A 20,331-nucleotide genomic window follows, 5' to 3' on the forward strand; every position below is an offset into this window, starting at 1 on the left:
TAGAAACAGAAAGAAGGACGGGGTTCAGGGTGGGAGGCCTTCCCCCAACCCAGACAGAGCCCTGAGTCTGCTCGCTGAAAGCTGCCTGGCCCCACCGCCCCTCTACCCACCACGCTGTACCTGCAGACCCAGGGCTTGGGGGGCCGAGGCGGGGAGGTGTCCAGCTCGGGCCTCAAGCGTCACCGATGCCAACCTCACCACCTTCTTACAAGCCCGGGGACCCTAAAGCTCGGCGGCCAGAGCAGTGGGGGAAGGGGGTTCAGGGCTGAGGAGGAGGGGGTTTCTGCTGCAGCCTCCATCTTGGGGGGAGGCTGAGCAAGTCTGTGTGTGCCACTGGGCCGTCAGGCGACATGAATCCCCGTCTCTAGCAACAGCTAGTTTCCAGAACATTTTAGAACCTGGTGGGCACCCCGCACCCTCCCCCAGGCTGGGAGAGGTCCCTGGGATTGGCAGTGAAGGCACTTCACTTCTCATCAGTGGCTCCTGGAAACCAGCCCCCCCGGGGCCCCTCCTGCCACAGGACACCCCATCTTTGAGGATTTGGTGGCTAAGATTGTCCCAGAGCCCCTGGCCCCAAGCCCCGGCCACGGTCGCTGCTGAGAGTGTGCAGGCTTTCAGGCTGTTCTCACTGGCCATGCGTGCTGTGAGGCAGCAGAGGGGTGCCCGCACCCCCAGGCGCCCCCTCCCTCCTTGACCCCGTAGGCGCGTGAAAGAGCAGAGGACTCAGAACAAGATAAATTTGAATGCTTTATTGGGATTGCGAGCGATAAATGTTAAAGACAAAACCCAAGCAATGAATTTTGCCAGAAATATGAGCATGTTAAAGGGGTCGAGTTGAGGCCCGCACGGCCACTGCCAGATGGACTGCGACAGTGGGTGAGGTGACGTTGGGTGCTCGGCACGTGGGGGGTCTTCAGGCGATGACAGGGGGGACCCAAGAGGGGGTCCCGCTGAAGACAGTTGAGGGGGGAGAAAAGATGGACGGCCACAGCCGGGGCTCGGGAGGTCAGACGGGGGCCCGGGTCGGGATGGCTGGGGACCCTGGGGGAGCTGTTTGCTGGGGGACACAGAGGAGCGTCGGCAGACGGCCCTGGAGCACCCACCCCGTGAGAGGCAGAATGTAACACTGGGTGGGATGGGTGTCTGGCAGGATGGGCAGGCAATTTGGGGTGCCTCCGAGTCTTTTTGGATCTCAGGCCAATCTGTCTGGGTCCCAATTACAACAATTTGGCTCTTTTCAGCTCTGTCCAATGTTCCAAATGGCCCATTCCCCGGACGCCTGCCGAAGGACCCTCTGTGCTGCTGGTGGGCTGACACATACCGCCCCCAGGGTCGTGCCAGCCCCGTTGCTGGGGCCCAGAAGCCTTGGGCCTCTAGAATGCTAGTCGGGCTGTCGTGCAGGGGGGCTGCGCTGGGGGCAAAAGCGGGGGTGAGGTAAACCTCCCAGCCGCCCGGATCCCTGCCACAGCCCTAGGCGCCGAGATGGTGGCTGGTTCGGTACCGCCAGACCCATGGGCCTCGGGGCCGGAGCAACCCCAGCCGATGGACCACTCTTGCAGCTCTCCTTGCTCTGCGGGGCCTACACCCTCCTGACCTCCCCTACTCTCCGGCCTCACCCTGCCTGGGCCCCAGGACGCCCCGCGGAGCTCTGAGCCTCCTGGGGGCAAGACAGGGTGCTGAGAAGGCGGGTAAGGTGTCACCGAGGGGTGAGGGGAGGGCTCCCCAAGTGCACGGAAGGCGGCCACCTGCTCCAGCCCGATGGAGCCCCTCTACTCACACACCTGCAGCCCCTTCCCCCCCAGCCGGCCTGGGCCAGCCGGGGGCCCTTTCCTGATGGCCTCCGAGCACCTTCCGGACACCGAGGAGATGCCTCCCCACCCCCTCCTCCGCCCCTCAGGACCTCCGGGGACCAGCCACTGTCCCCGAAGGCCAGGCCGGGCAGCGGCCCACTCCTTTCCCTCTGGCTTCTCCGTGGGGTGCAGTGGCCAGTACCCCACGGAGGCCCCACTCTCGACTCAACCCAAGCGACAGGGACAGATAAAAACAAAAACCGAATCGGGGCGATAAATGGCGGAGAGCAGGACGTGCGGCATGGCCGCGGTGGTGGTGGTGGTGGTTCCGTACATTGCTTTGTCACTGCTCCCCTGTTACGTGGGACGGGGGTAAGTTTAATTTGATGTGAGCGCGCGTAAAAAGCTAAGGAGGGATCAAAAAAAAAAAGGAAAAAAGCCCCAGGAGAAACCAATTAAAGGGGGGAATAGATCAATTGGCGTAAATTTGGGCTCCTAATTGGATCTGTAATTCTGCTCTTGTGACTCCTGACTCTTCTCCAAAGCTCGCGGGACCACTTCCTACTCCAGAGCATCCCCCCACCCAGCCCCCACTGCCCCCCACCCGCCCCTCCAACCGCCAGACTTCCCACACTCCCCACCATCGTTGCTGGCCCCCTGGGGGGCCCCCCATTGCTGAGAGGCCCCTAGGAGGCCAGCAAGGATGGTCCCTAGGTGTGCTGGGGGTCCCAGATGTTTCTCAAAGAGCACACCTAGGGGGTCAGGCTCCGCGGTAGGGCACGTCTGGGTCTCTGCTCGGCTACAGCCACCTCCAGTCTGGCCAAACCCGGTCCTCGCTCCACATGATGGTGCAGGGCCCAGATGCTGGTGGGGCCTGGGGGCATCGGGCTCACGCCACGGGGGCCGTGGGGAGCGCCCTCTCCCACCCGAGGAGCGCATCCCAGGGGTCAGGAGGGGAGCACGGGGCATGAAAACCTCTTAGAGAAGGGTCTGAGATAGAATGTTGTCTGAGCCGCACCATGCTGGGTTCACCCATCTGTGTGCGTGCGTGCGTGCGTGCATGGGTGTGAGGGTGTGCATGTGCATGACAGTGTGCGTGTGTGGGAGGGTGTGCGTGGGAGGGTGTGTGTGTGCAGCAGGGTGTGTGTGTGTGAAGGTGTGCGTGTGCATGTGTGCGTGCGTGTGTGTGCATGTGTGAGTGTGTGCGCATGTGTGTGTTGAGGGTGTGTGTGTGCATGTGTGTGAGCGTGCGTGTGCATATGTGCACAAGGGTGTGCGTGTGTGCATGTGTGTGTGAGCGTGCGTGTGCATATGTGCACAAGGGTGTGTGTGTGTGCATGCATGTAAGGGCGTGTCTGCAGGGATGCAGGTGGGTGTGTGGGTGTTTTTAAGGGTGGAAACTGAGATGTAAGATTTTGGGATATGTGGGTTTGGGGAGGATGGATTTTAGAGTGTAGGGGGGTTTGTGCCAATTAAAGTTTCTTTTCACAGATTTCGGTGTTCATGTTCTGTTCTCCCCTCCTTCGGTCTCACTGGGAACCCCCATCTAGCTCCATGGTGACTTTCAAGGATGGGAAACAGAGCGAGGAACGAGTCTGGGGCTTTGCTGTTCTGAGGATGACCAATTCTCCCCAAATGCGACCAGAGTTTTGCCTGAGGAGGCCAGAGCCGGCAGTGGACCATGACGTGCCTACCTGTAGATTTGGGGTCCCTTCCTTTCTCCTGGAGGCCAGGCGCCCGAGCTCACGGCCAATCTGACTCGAGGTCCCTGGGGAAGAGAAGGAAAGGGGGGGGCCTAATTCTTTCATGATGCCAATTGTTTTTAAGCCAATTCAGTTTGGGTGGGTTTTTTTAGCCAATTGATAATTTTAGGTTTTTTTGTTTTTGTTTTTAGCTAATTAACGTTCCTGGTGTTTCTAAAAAGCCAATTCATTTTAAGGGGACTGGTGTGTGTGTGAGATTTAGGGGTTCGTAGTTTTAGTTTTTCGATTGTGCAATTTGGGGATAATTTGGGGGGTAATTTTGGGGGGATATTTAAAGCCAATCGAGTTTGTACATTTTTAGAGATGTTGCTAGGATCTCCTCAGCCCGATGGAGGGGGCCAAGGAGAGAAGAGCCTGACATGGGGAGGTTGGGGCGCGGGGGCTGGGGATGGGGGAGCCCGCAGAGGGCATGTGACCCCGAGAGATGTCAGAGGCGGGGCCCGGTGGAACGGCCCCTGGTCAAGAGGAGGGCACTAGGTGGACGGTGCCGTCTTGCAGAATTACGCGACATTTTGGCTCACTTCTGATTGCCGGACGCCTCCGGAGAGGCGCCCCCGTGGGCCGCGGGGTCGTGGGTGGGCAGGGCGATCAGGGGACGGTGACGCTTGGCCTCTCTGAACGCCTCGAGCTCCTTGGCGAGCATGCGACCCCGGCGGGCGCGCAGGAGGGCAGGCAGGCCCCTGCGCAGTCGTTGGGCGGACTGCTTCCAGGTGTCATATTGGAAGAACTTGCCCACGGGGTATCTGGGGAAGTTGTCCTGAGAGGGGAAGGGCCAGTCAGGGGGCACCCAGCTCGCCGGGGGCCTGCGGGGGCTCCACGCTCACCCTCCGGTGGGTGACCGGCCACGTCCGCACCCACGGCACCCAGGTGAGTGCACCCCAGCCGTGCCACGTGCCCTGGTCCCCTGGCTCCGAGGCGACACCCCCCACGCCGAGACCGGGTCCCCTCTTACCGGAAGCACGGTCGGAGGGGTCGACACGTCCCTCTCGGACTTGGCGGGGGTGGCACAGTAGGTCTCCAGAAGGGCCAGATCACAGCTGCGGAAACAGCACTCCTCCACAATGCCACGGCTGCTGCGGCGACTCGCGCGGCTTGCCGGCCTGCCTGGAAGTCCCACAGGGGGAAGGAGAGCTGCACTTGAGCACCGGCCGCACGGTCCCCTGGAGCTGGCCTCTGGCCGTGGCCAGCCGGAGCGGGGCGGGGAGGAGAGGAGGAGGACCACCGGGGGGGGCGGGCCTTCAGGGGCAGCCAGCCTCGTGGAGGAAGGGGGAGAGAGTGGGCAGGCGGGGTGCCCAGGAAGGACAGGAGTGGAAGTGGGGGGGTGTGTGATCCAGGACCAGCCCCTGGCCTCTTGGTGCCTCCCTGCTCGCGTGGAAGGTGGACACAGCCTCCTGGTCCTGCTGCCCAGGGAGGTAGGGAAAATGTGCCGGCGGGGAGCCCGGCTCGGGGGAGGGGGCCGCCCACGAGGGGTCCAGCCCCCATGCTGGGGGGCACAGGGTCCCATCCAGAAGGCCAGGCTGGGACGCAACTGGCGTCCCTGAACAGAGCAGGAGCCTGGGCGGCCCGCAGCCCTCGAGACGCTGCAGGCTTGGGAGAGGAAGAGGAAGACGGGAGGGGAGGAGTGAGGACCTGCATGAAACCACGTCCTCCTTTCCTCCCGTCCTCCCCGTCCCTCCGCTGCTCAGGCTCCAAGGTCAGCTGCAAGGAAGAGTCCCGGCCCTCACCTTGGGGGGCCGAGGGCAGGCGCCCTGGGGAGGAGGTCCCGCGGGTGGGGGCCCGGCCCTCCCGGCAGGGGACCCACTCCCTGGGCACCAGACCCTACACTTCCTGCCCCCAAACGAGGCAGGCGCGAGAGAGGGCACAGGCGAGGCCAGGGTGGGTAGGGTTTCAGAAGCAAGGACAAGCAGGAGAGCTTTTCAGAGAGAAGCTTTGAGAATCCAAGGCTGGCGTCTGTGGGTAAGTTGAGGCTACAGAGGGGGATGCCACGGGAGGAGGGCTGGGTCTGACCATGAGGGCGGTGGCCAACTCACCCCAGTCACGTCCCCACCCCCACCCACCCCACCCTCAGGGTCGGCCTGGGCCTGCCCCCCCGCCCCCGTTCCTCCTGTTATCCAGATAAACACTCCCCCGCCCATCTTATAGATGAGGAAACTGAGGCCCAGCTTTCTGGGAGATGAGGGCAAGGGCCCACACCCCTGAGGAAGAGGTCACCTCCAACTCGGGGGTCCCACAGAGGGACGAGGCAAGGAGAAGCAGAGGTCTCAGGGAAAGTCCGCCGGGGGTTGAAAATCAAGAGAGAAGCAGGAGGAACAACCCAAGAGCCCTTGGGCGGGCAGGTGGGCACCCCACATTGTGGCTCGCCCCTGGGGTGCACGTCCCCTCCCCCAGTGCTGTTGTGTAGGCAGGCACTCCTCTCTTCCCCCACCCCCATGTGGGTGTGCGGGCAGACGCTTCTGTTCTTACTGGTCTCCGACCCATTTTATCTAACTTTAAATCAGATAATCCCACTGTCAAAATGTCAGGCACCATGAAAATGTGGGGGGAACTTCAGTGCTCACAGCCCTGCCCGCAAGCAGGTCCCAGGGAGGCAGGGAGGGTAAGTCCCCCTCCCTGCTAGGGCCTACCCCCCCACCCTGTCCAGCCCACCCTGCACCCCCACCCACACGCCTGCCATGCTCCGGCCCCCACGCAGATCCCACCCTTCCTGGGAGGAGAGTGTTCTACTTTGAGTCATGCTGCAGGAAAATCAGGGGTGTGAGCACCACCCGGGCACACAGCAGGTGCCCAATAAATGTGGACACAGTTGTGCTCATGAAGTCTCAGAACAAGAGAGCTTGGGGTCGCCACCTTGCAGTGGCTTCCCTCCACCTGGCCCCCCACACCAGGCATCCCGGAGGGTATCCCTGGGCATCTGGGAAATGGCGCGGAGGACTCCAGCATTTATTGAGCACCTGCTGTGTACGCCCTCCCCCTTGCCCCACCGCACGTTGAGCTACTTACTGAAGTAGAAGCCGCGGTCCCCACAGACAAACTGGAGGGTGTCCACCAGCTCCCCGCCGCACAGGGTCTCACTGGGGCGGTAAGCAGCAAAGCAGCACGAGGCCAAGGCCAAGAAGGTCAGCAGCACCAGCATCGGCTTCCCCATCGGGACCCCCATCGGCATCTGGGGGCGGAGAGATGAGGCCATGAGCCTGCCCTCCCAGGCCACATCCAGGGCCAGAGGCCGCCCCGACTCCGACGGAGACACCCTCCTAGCCATCTCCTAATTCCAAGTTCGGTTTAGAGCATGGTGTTCTCCTAAATGTGACCACTTTAATTACAGAAATCACACGTGCTCTCACTGCCCAAGGCGGGGTGCGCGGTGGCCCCGAGGCTGAGTGGACCTGTGTGAAGCACGTCTCTGATCCGTACCAAGTGCTGGTCGGCAATTCCACATGGGGGTGATCCTCCCCATCGTCACCACTGCAGGGGCTCGGCCACACCCGGAGCTGCGGGGGCCAGTGCTGGACACTGAACCTGGCCTCTGTCCTATGAAGTCATGGGGGCGGGGCCAGCAAAGGGCAGTGGCCACTCCTCAGACCTCCCAGCATCAGCCAAGATGGCAGACAGCCCCACCCCACCACAGAGCATGTGCATCCCAGAGGACCACCCTCCCGCCCCCCTGCAAGCAGCAGAGGGTCCTGCTGGGCCAGTCCCACCCCTGCCCCCTCCCCCACCCTCCCAGTCTGTGGCTGCGCAAAGCTCAGGTCAAGGATCCGGTGGTTACCGCATGGTGCCAACCACACTCCCAGGGGCCTTGTTCTCCTGAATCGCTCAGTCCTCCACTCCAGAGTGCCCTGGGCACCCCAAAACACAAAGACTAGAAGCCTCCTCTGCACGCCTGGCATCACAGCACCCAGGGCCTCGAGGTCTCTCTGGGATCACCAGACCCTCTCCCCCACGGGGGTACCAAAGCCCACCCTGGGAGCTGGAGAGAACAGGTCAGGCCACCTGGAGGCTGGACACCAGGTCCTTGGAGCCCAACCTGGAAGGACACACCCCCTGCACAGGGTGTGCAGCTGCAGGCCCCGGGCAAGGGTTAACAAGGTCCCTCCAGGGCCGGGGGGCTCAGGAGGGGCCTCAGGCTCTCTTGTGGATACAGCAAGCTGCCCCTGCTCCCTTCAGAAAGTGGATTCGCCACCCCCCCCCCCCCCCACATCCAGGCAGGCAGCCCCAGCCTGCCCTCCGCTGGCCCAGGTACAAACCCCTTCTGGGGCGACAGTCACGGCCCAGGGCCTCTGAGCCCCTGGCACCCTGATGCTACCCAAGCCAGGGGCCAGGCAGCCTGCCCAGAGGTGCCCCTCCCAGGCTCCACACCAGGTGGGCATGGGGGGGTCCAGGCAGCATGCCCCTTCCCAGCCTGGAGCCCGGCTGCTGCATGGGAGGCCCAGGGAATTTTCTGATGCCAGAAATCGTGGAGGAGAGAAGGGGGAATAAGAAGGGAGCGCAGCCTCCGCTGAAATTGGATGAAGAGCAGTGGCCAGATCCACAGAAGGATCTCAAGTGCCACCCTGGTCACCTCCTCCTGCCCTAGCCCCGGCCCCAGCCAGGCTCCCAGGCTGCCCCCGCTGCTGCCCCCTTCCAAATTCTAAGAACAATTTGGCCAGCTAGCGACTGGGCGCCGGCCGAGCGGCAGCTGCGTCCTTCTGCAAGCCCGGCCACTCCAGTGCGGGGTCCGGTCCAGAGCACCCGCAGAGAGCAGAGGCCCGATGAGGAGAGGCACGAGGCAGGCAGAGGTGTGGGCCAGGTAAGCAAGCCCCGGAGGAGGGAGGAGAGAGGGAGGGTAGGGGTGAGGAGGATAGAGGCAGAGAGGAGAGGTGGAGGGGGTGAGGCCCGAGGCCATCAGCAGGCGAGCAGGCCGGAGCGAGAGGGCAGAGGGGTCCTCGCTCAACAGCCCTGGTTACCTGCAGCTGGACAGGAGGCTTGCTGGGACTGGTGGAGAAGGAGGAAGAGAAGGAGGAGGAGGAGGAGGCTGGAAGGCTGCCTCACAGGAGAAGCTAATGTCCAGTTTGCTGGCTGGTCAGTGCTCCAGCTTTTATGTCTGAGCCGGCTCCTCCCAGCCCGGGCTCCACCCTACCCCCCACCCCTCTCCCTGCTGACCACTCCCCCCGCCCCCTTTGCTCCCGCCCCCTCCGTCCTCCCAGCCAGTCCCTTCTCTCCTGCACCCCCAACAGTTAGCCCTGGACCATCCCTCCGCGAAGTACCGCGGGGTGGGGGTGGGGGCTCATCCTGCACCCCCAGCCCATCTAGGCACAAGGCAAAGTGGGGGGGAGGGGAAGAAGGGGGGGCTGCTTTACACCTCCTTGTATGGAAAGTTCCATCTGCCCACTGGGCAGGGGCAGTTACCCTCTATGGGCTGTACGCTCCTGCTCATCTGAGCTTCCAACCAGCCCCTCTCCCCAGATTCCTGGGTGGAAATGTTGGGGACAGGGAAAGGGGGGGCGTGTGTGTGGGGGGGCCAACTGCAAATGTGGCGCCTCGTCTGAGCCTTTTGCCAGCTCGCCCCCTCTTCCATCCTGGCCCCGCCCACCCCGTTTTCCTCCTTCAGTCTTGCTGGCACGGAGTCAACATACCAGGGTGGGTTTCTGAGCCGTGCGCCCCTCCTCATTACCCAACACCCTGGGGGACAGCGCCCTCCCCCACACACGGCACGGATCGCAGACTCTCAGCAACAGCCCCCTGCACCCACAAACCGACCAGGAAGTCGCCTTTGCAGACAGCTCACACCTCCCCGGCACTTCCCGAAGCCCCTACCCGCCCACCCCCACTTGGGCGGCGCAGGGGAGGGCGCGGGCTTCGCCACAGGGAGCCGGACCCCCAGACCCCCACCCCGGGCCTGCCCGGGTCCCTCTCCCCGCCCCGCCGGCCCGCACGCCGCTTACCTGGAAGCCGGCGCAGCTGCCGCCCACCTCCCTGCTGCGTATCGCAAACCGAACAGCGGGCGTTGGCCCTCCTGCCGGACACTCCTCTGCCAGCGCCGCTCTGGCCGAGTCGCGGGGGCCGAATGTGCGACGGGGCAGAACGGGGGGATGGCTTATTTTTGGGGGGGGACTCGTCTGATTGTTTGGGGAGGGCGGGCTGTCTGCGGGCTGGGGCGGGCCAGATGTTGTACTTTTAGGGGGGGAAAGGGTATCGGGAAATGAGGTCAGCTGTTGTATCAAGGATAGAGGGGGCAGAGATAGTGAGAGACACAGAGAGAACGTGAAGGGGGGGGCCAAAGAGAGGGAGAGAGGGAGAGAGGACAGCGAGAGGCGGGCAGGCTCGCAGCGGGGGAGAACAGCGCAGAGAGAAACAGAAAGCGTATAATTAATCCACTTCGGGACGGCGAGGCGAGAGGGCGGGCGTGGAGGGGGAGGGAGTCGGAGGCGAGGAGCTGGGGGGGGCGGGAGGGAGCGAAGGGCAGGCTGCGGGAGAGCGGAGCGCGGGCGCCGGGGCCAGAGGCTAGAGAGGGGACGGGGGAGCACAGAGAAGCGAGGGCAGGGCGCAACGTCGAGGGCCGGGGACGGTGCTGAGGGGGGCGGAGCGGAGGATCGCCCGGGCCACGGGCGCCCAGCTCGGATTGGGCCGACGGAGCCCTCGGCCGTCGCGAGCCCGGGCCCTGGGGGGGGGGGCTGGCGGTGGCGGCGCCGAGCCGCTCGGGACGCGGCGAGGAGGGAAGCGGCGGGCCGCGCGCCGGGGAGGGCTGGGGGCAGCGCGGGGGATGACAACGCCGGCGGCCTGCGAGCCGGACTGCCTGCGGGGGGGACCGCCTCCTCGGGCGAAGCGGGGAGGGCGTTGAGGTAGATGGAAGAGGAGGCGGCGGGGATCCGCAGGCCCGGCGGAGCGCGGCCCCGCCGACGGCGCCCAAGGCGGGAGTCAGCAGCGTGGCAGCGGGCGGCGACGACGCGGGACCGCCGGCCGGATGGAGGCGCTGGCGGGCCGAGCGCGGGCGGGCGTGGGCCAGGAGGCGGGGGCGGCCGGAAGGGGGGGGCCGGGGGCCGGCCTGGCCTCACGCAGCTCCGCCGGAGAGCAGGCGAACTGCGGGCGCCAACGCCCGACTCTTATAGCCGCGCCACCCCGCGGCGCGGCGCCCGCTCGGGCCCCGCTGGCCCCGCGCCCGCGCCAATGGGCGCCCTCGGGGCGCTGGCCCCGCCCTCCGGACCGCCCCTGCAGCTCGAGCAAGGGAGGGCGAGGGGCTGGGGGGCCCCGGGTCCGGGGCGACGGTGGGGGGGGCTGGGGGGTGCTCGCGGAGAGATTGAGTTGGGGGCGGGGAGCGGAAGAATGCGAAAGAAACCCCGAGTCTCCGTTCTAAAGTGTTGGGGGGCTCCCCCTTTCGGGTTCCGGGGAACCAGGGGTTTCTAGGCTCGCGCGCGCGGGGGGCGCGAAGCGAGAAAGGTGGGCGGTGTCCCAGGCCCTAGCGCCGGCGCGGGGCTACGCGGCGGGGGCGCCGGACCAAGAGTGAGGGCGCAGGTGGTTCGGCGCCGAGTCTGGGGTCCCCGAGTCCCGCGGGGAGCTGTAGGGGACGGAGGAACCTCCGGGCGCGGGCAGGGCGCGCAGCCGCCACCTGCCCGAGCAGGCGCGGCGCCTGAAGTCGCGGCAGCCGGAGCCTGAGCGCCCCCCGGTGCCACACGGGAGCCGGGGTGTAGCTGCGGCGGCCGCCAGGTGCGGTTCCTGGGGAGGGCCGGCCCCGCCAGGCCCACATGGAAGCCAGACGTGGGGCCTGCCGCGGCTGCGCCTAGCCGGGGAGGGAAAAGCAGGGAGGGAAACAGCGCTCAAATCCTACCTGCATGACCGAACTCACGGGGGTTCGTCTAAGCAGCTCGCCTTTGGGGCCCGCCCAAAATATCCGGATAATGATTCCCCTGTCCTCAGTGCGTTGGACTCGCGTAGAGTCGGGTTCAGCCCCGGGGGCCACCACGATAATTTGGGGGTCTGGGGAAACCATCTCTTGGAGAGTTTGGACGACGTAAAGAAGTCGTGATTTTTACCAAGTCAAAACCACGCACAAGCCCCGGCGCCCCGCCCGCCCCTCGGCGCCCCGGCCACCCGCGCCTCTCCGAGGGGAAGGGGACGCCGCCGGCGGAAGCCCGCGCCGGCTCGCCCCCTCGCTCCGCCATCAATCACTTCGCCCGCGCTCAGCGCGCGCCTCCCCGACTGCCCTGCCCCGCGGACTTGGAGGCGCCGCACCGCCCGAACGGGGTGCGCCTCTCCTCGGCGTCCCTCCGACCCAGCGCCCGGCCCTCCCCGCTCTGGGGCCACCGAGGCACCTTCCCCACGATTGTGATCTTTGCAAAGAGCAAACGAAAGCGGCGCAGGTTTCGGGGCGCCAGGTCCCAGCGAGCGCGGCCGCCGAGCCGCAAGCCCTCAAAAGGCTCCTGCGCCCCGTTCTCGTGTCCCCGGCGGCCGCCCGAGGCGAGCCCCGGCCCCGGCGGGACGGTGGCGGGGCGGGCGGGGAAGCCGGCCGGGGCCGCGGAGGCGGCGGGGAGCTCACCGCAAAGCTGGAGGCTGGAGGCTGAAAGCTGCGTCCGCGGGCGCGCGAGGAGCCGAGGCAGCGAGCGAGCTCTCTGCGGCGGCGGTGGACGCTGCTGAAGGTGAGCGAGACCCCGGGGGCAGTCCCCAGTGTCCGGGGGCAACGCCCAGTCCGTTGGAAGACCCGGGGACAATGCCCAAATTTGGGGGAAACTGGGGGCAATGCCCAGTCGTTTTCCTGGACGCGGGAGCAGCACTGCCCACGTCCTGGCGGACACGCTGCAGGGCCAAGTGTGTTGGGGAATAGAGAGAGAAATTTCCCAAATCCGAGGAGTTCGGGGGCCTTCGTAGGAGACGAAGAGAGGCTGAAACCAGTACCCACCGCTCGGGGTTGGAAAAAGTGCAGAGGGCTGCCGGCGGGCCGGGAACAATGCCCAAATGTCGGGAACGCAAGTCAGAGCTCTGTCTGGTTTGTGGCTCAGAGCAGTAGTGTCCCGTCGCAGGAGACCCGAGGGAGGCCCCGTTGGTGTGGGGAACTGTAATCAGTGACAACATTTGAGACTCAGGATCCAGGGTCCAAGTTTGAAGGATCAGGGGACATTGCTCAGTACAAAGGGTGGGGGGGAGGGAACAAGAAATTCGATTCTGAAATAGGGGGGACTCAGCATCTTGGTCAACAAGCTTAGGGGAACCCCAGGCCAATTTGTGGGAGATAGGTTTTGGGTGACTCTGAGAAAATTCTCAGCATGAAACGTGGGGGGTGGGGGGAACCTCAGAGGCACATTATCTGAAATTGGGAGGAGAGAAACACTGAACCCATTTTGGGGATCTAGGGGAAATTTCAGTGTGGTGGAGGGAAGTAGAGATTTACTTCCACAATTTAGAAATGCAAAATTAGTGGCCTGGAAGCCAGTGCCGCCAAGGAAGTAACCTCCTTAATTGTCATGGTCTGGGGCCAATTCACAGTGTCCTTTAGAGACTCAAGAAACACGGTATAAACTTGGGGGAACCTGGGGTGTGATCAGTATATTTGGGAAATGCAGAAAAATCCATGTCCGCTTATATTTTAATTTTTAATTGGTTTCAATTAGTTTATTTTTGGTGAGCACGAAAAAATATCCTGTTTGCTTGGTCACTGTCTGCATTTGGGGAACCCTAGCAAAACATGTCCCAAGTTTTGGGGATCCATGGGAATTGTCCAATGGAGGCAGATGTCTAAATCTCAGGGACCAGTGGTAATAGCCTGGAAGCCTGTAGGACACAGGCCCATAAGACCTAGGGTTTCTAGGATATTTTTTGATCCCTGGACATTTTCATTTGGGGGGGGGCATGGAAAGTTGCCTGAATTTAGGGGGAGTTGGGGAGCAAGGGTCATAAAATCAGGAGACTCAAAAATCAATGTTCAAAAAAAGCTCAGTTGTTTTGTTGGAGGGGGAGTCCCAATTTATTTTGGAGGACTGGGAGACATGTCTCAATTTGGAGGCCCCCACAAACTAATTTTTGAATCTGGAGATCCAGGGAAGTTGCTCAGTGTCCTCAGGAAAACTGGGGGTCAATAAGTTTTAGGGAAAAAGGATTAAGAGTCCGTAGGTTTTGAGGCCTGGAGAATCAGTGTCCAAAATTGGTGATCTACAGGGAGCTTGCAGTGTGTGAGAGACCCAGGAAATGTTGCTTACATTTTGGGTGACTTTGTGGGTATGCAGAATGCTCTGGAATCCAAGAAATCAGTGTCTTTCTGTGATCCAAGTGTAGCACTGACTGTGTTTTCGGGCCTGGAGGGCAATGCATGATATTTGAGAGAGCCCAGCATGTTCAAATATAAGGGATCAGGAAAAGGGTCCAGTGTCATCCTGGGGTTTGAGATCACTGCCTGAATTTCAGAAAATCCGGATTTTTGTCAGTAAGCCAGTGGGACACAGGGAATGTTTTAATACTCAAAATGTTATGGTGAAGAGAACATGTTCCCAATATTTGGTTACTGGGGACACCCAACAGAACCTGGTACAAGGAGATGTAGGCTTTGTGCAAAGGGTTTGTTTCCTGCGTGGTGTGACCCAGGGGAATCTGCCCAACCCACAGGGCCACAAGGAAGCACATCTCCAGTAATTGCTCAGTGTGCTTTCCGGGGTTGGGTGACAGTGTCTAATCCATAAGGGACCTGATTAGTGGCCAGGAAGCTTGGAGAGTCCTGTAAATGAACTCACCGAATTTTCATCCCCCCCCCAACAAAAAAAAAATATTGCTCAATGAGATCTGGGGGTCAGAAATCATCCTCCCAACTTTGTGGAAGTCAGGAAACCAGAGTGCAGACTATTTAGGATTGAGAAAAGGGCCTGGTGTGCACTGGGTGCAATGCCTCAATTTTAGGAAAGGAATAGGAAGCCACGTTCAAACTCTGAGGGTTCTGGGAAAATTGCTTCGTGCATTAGGGGGACCTGGGAATCTTTGTGTAAAATTTAGGGAACCCGGGCTGATGCCGATAAATTTGTGGAACCCCGCAGACAGCGTCCTAAACTGTGGGGAGCCCGGGGAACAGGGCTTCAGTGTGGGGGAGCCAGAACTGGGACAAGTATACTAGCTTGGGAGACCCTGCAGTTAAGGTCCAAAATTATGGAGGCACAGGGAAAAAGCTCCACTTGTTTCGGAGAGACGGCACCTAAGTGCCAGAAAAACACCGTCCGCCTTCTGGGGAGCCAGGCAAATTGGTCAGCGTGACGACCACAGGACCCGGGGTTAACGTTGAAATTGTAGGGGATCCCGGGTCGGCGATGTGTAAACCGCTGGGGTATGGAGCACGGTATATAAGGCTGTTAAGGGCCTGCCCAATGAGTCTGGGGTTCCAGGACACTAGGTGAATCTGGGGAAGCCAGCGAAGGGCTTGCTTTTCTCGGGGTCCCCGGAAATTGATGTCCAAGAAAATTCTTGTGGCCTGGGGAAATGCTGGATGTGTTGGGAGGACCTGGGAGCGAGCCTTACATCTGGAGGATCCCAGGAAAAATTACGTCCGCGTTCGGTGGGAGCAGGGAGGTCGCTCGGTGGGCTGGGACCCCGGAGGTGGAGGGCCGCACGGGAGTGGCGGGGCTCCCGGGGCCGGGAGGCGCCGCGCCGCCGCCGCTCCCCCGCGTCTGGGGGCTCGCGCGCGGAGCAGTGGCGCCCTCCCCGGGGGCCGCGGGCGCGGGCGGCGCGGGCAGGTAGCGCGGGGCTCCCCGGGGCGCGCGCCCCGGAAGGAGTATCGCCGCTCTTTCTTTGGCCTTCTGGCCGCCGTGAGCGCGCGTGCGGCGGCAGCCCCGCCGAGCAGGCGTCGGGAGGAAGGGAGGAACCCGGGAGCCGCGAGGGAGCGACTTGGGCGCGGCGCCCCGGCGCTCGCGGGGCTCCCGGCTCCCCGCTCGGCCGCCTCCGAGGACGGCCCCGCGCTCCCCGCCGCCGCCGCGCCCCACGCGCTCCCGCGCTGCGAGCCTAGGCGAAGCCGCGGCCGGGCGGCCGCCGCGGGCAGGCTCGTCCCCGGCTCGGCTTGGGGGCCCGGGAGCACCCCAGACGGCCACCCCCGCGCGCCGAGGCGCTCCGCGAGCGCCCTTCGGGCCTCAACCAGTCCCCACACAGGGGCGAAGCCAGTTTTGCTTGGGTGACACGAAGGAGGGGCGGGAATGGGGAAGAAGAGGAGAGACATCGGGGAGAAGGAATGGGGGCAGCCCTGCACGGTGGCCGGGGCGCCAGGGGTCTCCTTTCGTTTTCGCAAAGGGAATTTTCACGCAGAGCCTCGCTAGCCCGGCTGGGAAAGCCCAGTCGCTCACAAGCCAGGGTTGAAGCAGCGCAGGCGCAAGGCGCTGCTGCCACGAACACGGTCACCACCTCGGACTGAGCACTGTTGAGGTGGGGGGCAGCGACCCCGGGGGGCATCTGAGGGGTACGGAGCTCCCAGGAAGGAGGCATTGCCGGGGACAGAGAAATGGTGGGGATCCTGGGGCCCCTCCAGCGGGCACCGCTTGTCCCCACTGTCACCCCAGAGAAGGACCCCAGTTAGAAGGGGGCGGCTCAAAGCCTGACACTCTGGGAAGGCAGGGGTTAATGCCATTGGACAGGTGCGGGACTCTTCACGTTATTTTGGCAAGACAGGGAGACTCCCCCCCCACACCACCATGAAAAACAGCCCATTTTCCACCCAGAGCCCCAGGCACGTGGGGAATGTTCCCCCTTCAAATTCCAGTCCGCATCAATCACCCCGTGTCCCATTCCAAGAACATCTGGCCTGCCCCCCCATCACCGCCCCCTCCCCCCTCCACCAGCTTTGTAGCTTCCCGCGCCCCTGGCTCTCAGGCCTGTGCGGGCGTGGGGTGTGCCTGGGGACAGAGGGAGGGTGAGGAGAGGGCCTCCAGCAGAGAAGCCTTGGGTGCCTTGAAGTCGCTCCCCAATGCGTGGAGACCTGTGAATTTGGGGGTAGGGAACTGGGTCCCTGGGAGCCCAGAGCAGATTCCAAACCCTCCGGAGGGCCTCTGCTTATGGACAAACACAGGGCTCCCTGTGGCTCTGCTCTGGGCCCCCCACCTTTCCTCCAGGCCTGCTTCCCAGGCTGGGAGTGGGATGGGGTGCTGAGGTGAGAGCCCCTTTCCAAAGCGTGGGCTTTCCCCCTGGTTGGGGGTGGTGGGGGGGCAACCACACCAGCAGCCTCTCAGTGGGTCCCTCCCCTGCTTTCTGCCCACACAGGAGCCTGCCCTGGAGAAGCCTCTGCCCGGTGCTTGGAGACGTGCCCCTCTGGCCTCTGCCTGGACCTTGGAGGTAGGAAGGCTGAGGCCACTTTGGGGTGCCAGGCTGAGCCACGGGGGCAAGGAGGGGGGGTGCACATGCGCTCTCTACCCCGCGGGGCTGCCCGCTGAACCCTCGCCTTATTTAGTCAAAAGTGTGGCTAAAGGGGCAGGCTGGGAAGGGGCAGATCCGGGTCACCCTAGGGCTCAAAAAGGCACTGGCTGCCCCCAGCCAGGACAGCGTCAGGCTCTCCCCGACTTCCGGCCCTCCACGGTAGGAAGGGAACTGCAGTAGCCCGAGCATATTTCGGGACTGGGGTCTCTCCTGCCCAGAGCCCGGCTGGCAGAACTTCAGCCCTAGCGCCAGCCACCCTCCCCCCTGCCCTGCTCCTGCCCTGCTCCAGCCCCGGCGGCAGCACGAGCCTCCCTGCAGACCGCAAACCCATGCTCCACAGAGAATAATCATCCCCCCCAAATTTGGACTCACCCTAAGAGCCTGGCCCCTACGCCCCAGGCCTGCGGCTGCTCTCGAGCCGCCTCCCGGCTCCCTCACTCCCCTGCTCCCAGCAGGCAGCCTTTCTCCTTCCCGGTGTCCTCCCACAGCTCTGGCTCTGAGCTGGCTGCTCCCGCTCCCTGGGACCAAGCCCAGCATTCTGCAAACTCTGCTCTGTTCTCCGAGGGTCCCTGAGCACCCCTCCCTCACCCACCGCAGGGCACCGGCCGCTGAGGCTCAGACCTTGCACTGGGCTCCAGGAGGGACCCCGGCTCAGCGTCAGCCCTGGCTAGAAGCGAGGGACCAAGGACCCAGCCGGAACCACCAGGACCCGACGACAGCTCAAGCCACCCAAGGCACAAAGGCGCCACAAACCACTGTTCCATAAACCAAAGCCAAAAGTAGGTAGGGGTTAGGGGCTGGGTGGAGGACGCGGGGGGGGGGGGGGGGCTGAGTAGGCGTGCTGGGGAAGGACCCAGGCAAGGCCACTATTGTACTGTTTTCTGTAGGGTCAGAAATAAAGACACCTTAAAAAGAACATTCATGGCCTGTCTCTCAGATGGGCCAACCAACCTAGAAGGGGGTCACCTGCTGGGTTCCCGCCCCCCCCCCCCCGCTCTGAAGGGTGGCCTCAGTCACTTCTGGGGTCCAGCGCAAGGACACAGACCCACCCCGCCCCCACTTCCAAAGCTCCCCAGGACCCTGGAGCAGAGCACCCCTCCAGGGCAGCTCAGCCTGTGCCCCCAACCCCAGTACCTTGTCCGTGAACCGGCGTGGCCACCACCACTGAGCTTGCTCCAGAAGTGTCCCAGGCACTCTGGCCTGAGGGCCTTTCTAGTCCCCCCACCCCCCACCCCTCACTCACACACACAGGAAGCCCCTCTGGCCGAACACAATGGAATCGCGACACCGGGGCTCCTATGGCCGAAGCACTCAAGAGTCCCTCTGCCGCCTGCCCATGGGGCACGACCTCCCTTTCTCCTCACAACTGAACAGCCAGGAGTCTGAGACTGCCACCCACTTTGACAAATGAGGACACAGAGAGGTCAAGCCACCGGTGTGAGGCCCCACAGCCCAGCAGCCCAGGGCAGGGAAGGACCTGGGTCTCAGGTGCCCCAGCAGAAGCCAGCTTGCCTGGGGGCTCCTGCTGCCCCCGCAATTGATGAATTCTCCCCCCCACCCGCTTGTTTTCTCTTTCCTCCAATTCTGTCCCCACCTAGTCCTTGTCCTCCCCTTCTCCCATGGCTGCTCCCTCCTCCTCCCTTGCCCTTCTTTGGCCAGGAGCTCCCCTCCAAGGACCCCCAGAGGAGCCCAGACTGCAAGGAGCGGCTGTGCCCACACCTGAGCGACCCAGGGACCGACACCCGGAGCGGAGCAGACCAGACCCCCTGAATCACAGATGCCCACGGTGTGACTCTGAATGCGCCCCAGCTTCCCTGGGCCTGGTGGGGGGGTTGCTCCGTGAACCTAAGGAAAGGAGGCCTCTGCCGGGAGCTGACACTTGGAGAACGAAGCCAGCGGACACCTCAGCCCTGCCCTGGGGGTCTGAAGACACTCACCTCTGTGGGGCTGGGGCTGGCTGCGGGCCTCAGTTCTGAGCGCGCGGCGACCGCCTGGGCCACAGGCCACAGCAGCTCACCTCCGGGCTGGGTTCTCTGGCGGCTCTGGCCGGCTGCGGGTCGGGCAGTGACTGGGGCTGCGGCTCCGGCTGGGGGGCAGCCTGGGCAGGGGGCTCTGCTGGATGAGATGCAGGGCCTCGGGGCTTGGGATCCACCTCCTCCTCAAGGAGCTCTGCAGTGACTCTTCGGCCCCTGGGGAAAATACAAAGGTGTTCCTGAGATGAGCACTTTTAAAACAAACCTCCCCCAAGCCAGAGCATCGTCCCTTCCTCCCTGTCCCCTGGCTGTTCGGTGGGAAGGCCTGCAGGTCACCTTGCCAGGGTTTTGGGTGGCAGCTCCCCTTCCTGTCCCTCTGGCTGCCTAGCTCCCCCTTTTTCAAAGGACAAGGGAAGAGGAAAGTGGCCCACAGTTCACCTAGAGCTGGGCTTCCCAGGAGCCAAGCCTGCAAAGGTGCCTGCCCATGAAGAGGCAAGAGACCCTTCTGTTGGGTGGGCTGTCCCTTCCTGGCTGGTGTGGACTTCTGCCTGGGCATGGGGTGGGGGCTGCACACAAAAGGCTTGCCTTGGGGGATCACAGCACACTATATGACACCCCCACCCACTCCAACATTCCCACCTTGGGTGGAAGCAAGGAGGGGGCCAGGTATAAACCAAAGGACACAGTTCCGTATGAAGAAATCAGCTGGATGGCAGCCTTGGGATGGGACACTGGGCTTCCCTTGGGAAATGAAACCTGTCACCACAGACACCACATTGGCTGTATGGAGAAGTCTGGGACCCCCGGGTGGAAGGGAGAGAAACTTCATGTGCAGAATTATGCACACCCCTGGGAAATTGCCCTTGCCCCAGCACACGGTTCTGTGGGCAGGAGAGGCACCAGGAGAACCCGGCAGGCCTTCAGGGAGAGAGGAGCTTTACTCTTTCAGTCCTGCTGTGGGGGTACCAAGGTGTATGGCCCTTCATTGTCCTCCTCCTCAATCTCCTTTCCAATTACTTAGTGGGATTCTTTGGTTATGGTTGGGAGGTGTAGGGAGTGGGGAGGGGGGGGAAGCTTTACTTTTAAAATGGTATAAAAAAAACTGCTCCAAAATCTCAGGCCCCTGGCCCCTCTGCACAGTCTCCTGTTTGTCTTTGGTTGGGACTGCGGTGGTGGTGGGGTGGGGGGAGGTGCAGCAACTGCAAACTTCTCACACAGAAAAGCCCTGCCTTTTACATTTGCAAAAACAGCTGTTCACTCCTGCTGAGAAGAGCAGCCCTACCCTCCACCCCTGCCCCTCCCACTTTGCCTGGCAGATAAGTGAAGGAAAACCTATTTCCCCTGCAAAAGCCTCTGTGCAGCCTATAGAGGAGCCCCCTCCCCACTTGTCTTTCCTGTCCCCTCCAAAGTTGAAGCTATTCTTAGAATAGCTTGCCTGGGCCTTCTCTCTGACATGAGAGGTTC

At 62.9% G+C, this 20,331-nt stretch overlaps 1 protein-coding gene and 1 long non-coding RNA gene across 6 annotated transcripts; one reads left to right on the forward strand and one right to left on the reverse strand.

Annotated features, from left to right (window-relative positions):
• Window positions 1-734: 734 nt before the first annotated feature.
• Window positions 735-12,193, reverse strand: IGF2 (insulin like growth factor 2). Of its 5 annotated transcripts, none has more exons than XM_054511785.2 (4): window positions 12,063-12,193; window positions 6,553-6,716; window positions 4,506-4,665; window positions 735-4,310 (listed from the first exon to the last, which is right to left on the reverse strand). In XM_054511785.2, the coding sequence occupies exons 2-4, from the start codon at window positions 6,714-6,716 to the stop codon at window positions 4,071-4,073; spliced, it is 564 nt and encodes a 187-aa protein (XP_054367760.1). In that variant the 5' UTR covers window positions 12,063-12,193; the 3' UTR covers window positions 735-4,070. The 5 variants fall into 5 exon arrangements, with proteins under 5 accessions (XP_054367760.1, XP_045748985.1, XP_054367758.1 ...); XM_045893029.3 differs by lacking the exon at window positions 12,063-12,193 and adding an exon at window positions 9,475-10,526 and having other exon boundaries at window positions 4,506-4,657; window positions 6,554-6,716; XM_054511783.2 differs by lacking the exon at window positions 12,063-12,193 and adding an exon at window positions 9,475-10,526.
• On the forward strand, window positions 12,028-19,906 carry LOC123856841 (uncharacterized). Its single transcript, XR_010406745.1, has 4 exons — window positions 12,028-12,162; window positions 16,742-16,813; window positions 17,492-17,673; window positions 18,493-19,906. It is a non-coding gene; the product is annotated as an uncharacterized LOC123856841 (long non-coding RNA).
• Window positions 19,907-20,331: the final 425 nt, after the last annotated feature.

This window comes from Mirounga angustirostris, unplaced genomic scaffold, assembly GCF_029215605.1.
Source record: "Mirounga angustirostris isolate CCGP_5_RB_7025 unplaced genomic scaffold, mMirAng1.0.hap1 SCAF_13, whole genome shotgun sequence".
Taxonomy (NCBI): Eukaryota; Metazoa; Chordata; class Mammalia; order Carnivora; family Phocidae; genus Mirounga; species Mirounga angustirostris.

Coding starts and splice junctions, on each gene's coding strand:
- IGF2 (XM_054511785.2), bottom strand. CDS start 6,716: ATGCCGATGGGGGTCCCGATGGGGAAGCCGATGCTGGTGCTGCTGACC. Junction 4,666..6,552: donor GACCGCGGCTTCTACTTCAG/TAAGTAGCTCAA, acceptor TCCCCCTGTGGG/ACTTCCAGGCAGGCCGGCAA. Junction 4,311..4,505: donor CCCCTCCGACCGTGCTTCCG/GTAAGAGGGGAC, acceptor TTCCCCTCTCAG/GACAACTTCCCCAGATACCC.